The following is a 4,267-nucleotide window of genomic DNA, read 5'->3' on the forward strand; positions in this document are numbered from 1 at the left end:
TATGACAGATAATAAACTTTAATCTTACGAATATTATCACGATTGCATTTGACCTTCCTATTTTCGAATCGACCGGAAATTAATTAGCTCAGTCTACGCTTTCATTATTTATTAGCGTTGGATTGATTGAAATGTTCGTTGAGCCGACCAATTTGACAACATTCTATTCCCCTCCATTAATGAGCACCACACGGAATAAAACCAAGAAATGGTAATAACTTTAAATGCATGTTTTTTCAAGTTTTAACCATTTAGTAAGGCCAATCTCGTTATGACAAAGGCCTAGATAGGCCAACTTATTCACCCAATGGATACAATGCCAACTTATTAACAACAATAATGTGAAGTGTCATTTTGAGTCAATCTATTATTTTTTCATCTTCCTTTGATACAAATTCAATTTGCGTCTCCATTTCACCCAATGGACACCATTTCTCTTCATCAAATTCTAGTTGCTGAAAACCAGTATATAGAATTACAAGCGGAAGCACTTAGCACACGGTGCACAGGACTAGAATACATAAAAACAAACACAAGCACATTAAGTGATCAGCAGGATGGAAGATCTTTGGGAGGAGGAGGAACAGATTGAGAGTTCCCATTTCCATCCAAAACAACCCATGCCATCTTCAATCCCCAACTGGTGTGCACTTCCAGATGACAATGCATGAACCACACCCCTGCAGTTACAAACACATTTAATCCATTAATACCAACATTGAATATAAATGAAAGTCAGACAAAATTTCTTATTTTGGATTGAATCTTATAAATGGTAAGCAGCTATCTAATTATCTGATGGTACCATCAGTGAAATTTTGATTTCTCGATGATCATTTGTGGCTTGTTCACTGTACCATCATCTTAAATGAATAATAGCATTTGTCATCGATGAGAAGTTAAAATTTCAATTATGTAACGTCCAACCATTTATGTCATAATACATCCTGATGGATAGATAACCATTTCCGGAAATGGATTATATGTAAGAATACCTGGATTATCAGCTCGGAATCTGAGGGCCACCCAACCTCCACTGGGAATCCCAACTGTGTTTCTTTCTACTGGATCCACCAAATTGAAATTAGATGGGTCAGTTCTTGGATTGTAGTTTCCTACTCCTTGACCCACGACGAAAAAATTGTAGCCATGAAGATGCAGAGGATGGCTCTCTGGCCCTACAACACTGGTGTCTTGAAGAACAAGTTCTATGCTGCTGTTGAATTGAACCACTTTCAGCCTCGTGTCATTCAGAGTTCTTGTGTTGTTGGGAGGATTGCCTGTGTAATTGAAAGGAAATGGGGGATTGTTAGGGAAACTTGTAGTATAAACTCCTTTTGATTGCCTAAAGAAGTGAGCTTGAAGAAGAGCTGTGGTGGGAAGAACGAATGATATGTTGTTAATGGAGGCTGCAAATTTTGTGCCATTGGGTCCTTGGCATGTTTGTCCCTTTGGGCATGGATTTAACCCCAACCCAACTGTGAATAGAAATTTTCTGTCTACAGTCTGAGGAACAGCTGCAGGGAATTTTTTACTGGCTAAGCTTCTGAACTTTTGGCTGAAATTGGCAGCAAATGAGGTATCATTCAGGGCTGGAAGGGTTGGTTTCATTAGAGGAGAGGATGAGATTGAATTGGAAATGTATTCTAGAATTCCCACTGTAGTTGAATTGTCGAATGTTCCACTGCCCGTAACGTAAGGGCGGGCAGACATGAGAAATGTGGCATTTGGGGGCTGGGATTTTGCTGTGAGCAGCACGTTTGTGGTCTGCCCGGGAGATATGAGAATGACATTGGTTTGGAATGGCTTAACATACACAGCATCCGCTTCCACGACTGTTAATGTGTGGTTGGCTATTGCAAAGAACAATTCATCATTGAGAGCAGCATTGATTATGCGGAGGAGATAAGTCTTCCCAGGAATCACTTTCAGCTTGAATGTATCTGCATATAAAATGTACATGTCAAAAATCAGTATTTAAGATTACAATTTTATTTTATTTTTGTCAAAAGGTGTTTGGTGTAATGGCAGTCATTGTAGTAGTCACCTAAATAATAACGAGTTTGACACTTTCATAATATAAAATGATTGATTACAATCTACTAGAAAGATAAGATGCTAAACATTTGAATTATTGTAGTAATCATCTAAATGATAACAAGTTCGACACTTTCACAATATAAAAACAACGAATTAATTACAATCTCCCAAAAAATAAGATGCTCAGCATTTAGGCTGTTTATGCTTGATCCTACATTGTTATATTATCAGTCAATAAATCATGAGTCTATTATCTTCACCTTTAGCAGAGCAGTTATACAACGGTCCAGGGAGTCCATTGATTGTGTATGCATCTGATACATTAGGACCCCCGCCATTTTGCATTGCTTGATTGATAACAGTCTCTGTGTCTGCATTCCACCATTCCCCTGCAAAGAACAACAAATCGCCAATATTTTTGTTTTAACTTAGCTTACCTTTGAACAAAAGCAATAGGTATTTCTAGTGTATTTTTCACAGTCCATACAGATGAGTTCATAATGTATTGGAAAAACTATAATAAATTTTTATTATTAATATTCATAATCATTTTTTTTCTAAGTCAATCAAATGATTAAAAAGTAATTTGTAATTTTTTTTTTGGTGTCAATTTATGATTTCAATATCAAAATTCAACTGTATAAGTTTTGAATCAAATTTATTGACCTATATTTCATAAGTCATGATTGACATATATTTCATAACTCATGATTGACCCATATTTCGTGGGTCATAATTGATATGACCTAGGTGCTATTGAATGCTAAATAAACCATTCATTCTAGTGAGAGATAAATTTATATGAACCACTTCTCACGAAATATGAATTAATAAATTTGATTAAAAAACTACTCTATTAGATCTTAACATTGATATCATAACTTTATTTGAATATAAAAATCAATTGTAATAAAAAAAATTGTACTCAAAATTAGATTTTAGAAGCCATGGTGGTTATGTTTACCGAAAAGAATAGGCACTTCATGGTGGGGCTTTGGAAATGGGTAAGAAGAATGGTTTTTAGGATAGATGATAATGGGCCCATACAAACTTGCACGCAACCATGAAATGTGGGCATGCCACCACAGTGTTCCTCTCTGCCCTTTGATGGTAAACTTGTAAACATAGCTCTGCCCAGTTTGAATTGGACACTGAGTGACATATGCAGGACCATCAGCCCATCCAGATCTAAGCTGCCGAATTCCATGCCTGAAAAACAAATACATAGACATATAAATTCAAATAACATGTGTTTTGACCTGCATTATTGTAACTATTCAGTCAATATATAAAGATATTCAAATTCACCAATGCCAAAACTTAATCCTTTGCCATCTTTCTGCAACATACCAATGAATAGTAACGTTATTGTTCACATGATTTGTTACTTTAACCAACACTCTGTCACCTTCCCTAGCATATAATGTAGGCCCTGGGAACTGCCCATTCACAGTTATCAGAGGCTTTGTATGGCAAAGGCGAGTCGCATTCTTCAATTGAATCTGCACATAATGAAGAGAATAAATTAAAACAGATTCAAGAAACCAGAATTCAATAAACTAAATCTTTTTTAATATCAAAATGTGTTGTGCTTCTAAATTCAATTGTGTATATTAATGTTTCAGAACGCATTTCATGATTCATCTTGAAGACAAAAGATATAAATAAATACTATATAAATAAATCTAGAAATACAACACATTTTAAATGTCATTATAGAATGCGAAAATCTTGTTCTAAAAATTCTAACTCATTGAATGGAAAAGAAACTTATGACCCACGTCGAATTTATAGTGTCGTGTAACACCCGAGTGCTTTCCCCATGCAAGATGACCAACAAAAGCCAATGCTAAAAGTGGATAAACCAGGCTGCCATATATCCTAAAACTGGCCATTGCCATGATTATGAATCGAACTTTAGCCTTTCTTTTGCAGACTATGATAACCTCTGTCAAGTAAAGTCTGATCTGAATTCAAACTGGGAAAAAGAAATTAATTGCTTCTGTTTCCTGACCAGAAACCTATATGAGTATATATACACACAGAGAACCAATTGGTTGTGAAGTCCCTTGTAGTTTTGTTTGGTGGGCTGGTAAGCAATGTCAATCTTGAACACCAGATACACATCCATATTAGTATTATGGTTTCTAACTGTCTTTGTTATCTCATGTCTGTTTTATTCTCGTGTCTTATTTTGCTTCGCATGTTATCTCCTGTAGCCTAGAGT

General features: G+C 35.6%; 1 protein-coding gene across 1 annotated transcript; it reads right to left on the bottom strand.

Annotated features, from left to right (window-relative positions):
- Nucleotides 1–342: 342 nt before the first annotated feature.
- On the bottom strand, nt 343–4,050 carry LOC131072253 (laccase-17). The gene is made up of 6 exons (XM_058008377.2): nt 3,822–4,050; nt 3,391–3,542; nt 3,005–3,249; nt 2,301–2,429; nt 996–1,943; nt 343–680 (listed from the first exon to the last, which is right to left on the bottom strand). Exons 1-6 carry the CDS (start codon nt 3,939–3,941, stop codon nt 550–552), a joined length of 1,725 nt encoding a protein of 574 aa, XP_057864360.2. The 5' UTR covers nt 3,942–4,050; the 3' UTR covers nt 343–549.
- Nucleotides 4,051–4,267: the final 217 nt, after the last annotated feature.

The sequence above is a fragment of the Cryptomeria japonica genome, chromosome 10, assembly GCF_030272615.1.
Source record: "Cryptomeria japonica chromosome 10, Sugi_1.0, whole genome shotgun sequence".
Taxonomy (NCBI): Eukaryota; Viridiplantae; Streptophyta; class Pinopsida; order Cupressales; family Cupressaceae; genus Cryptomeria; species Cryptomeria japonica.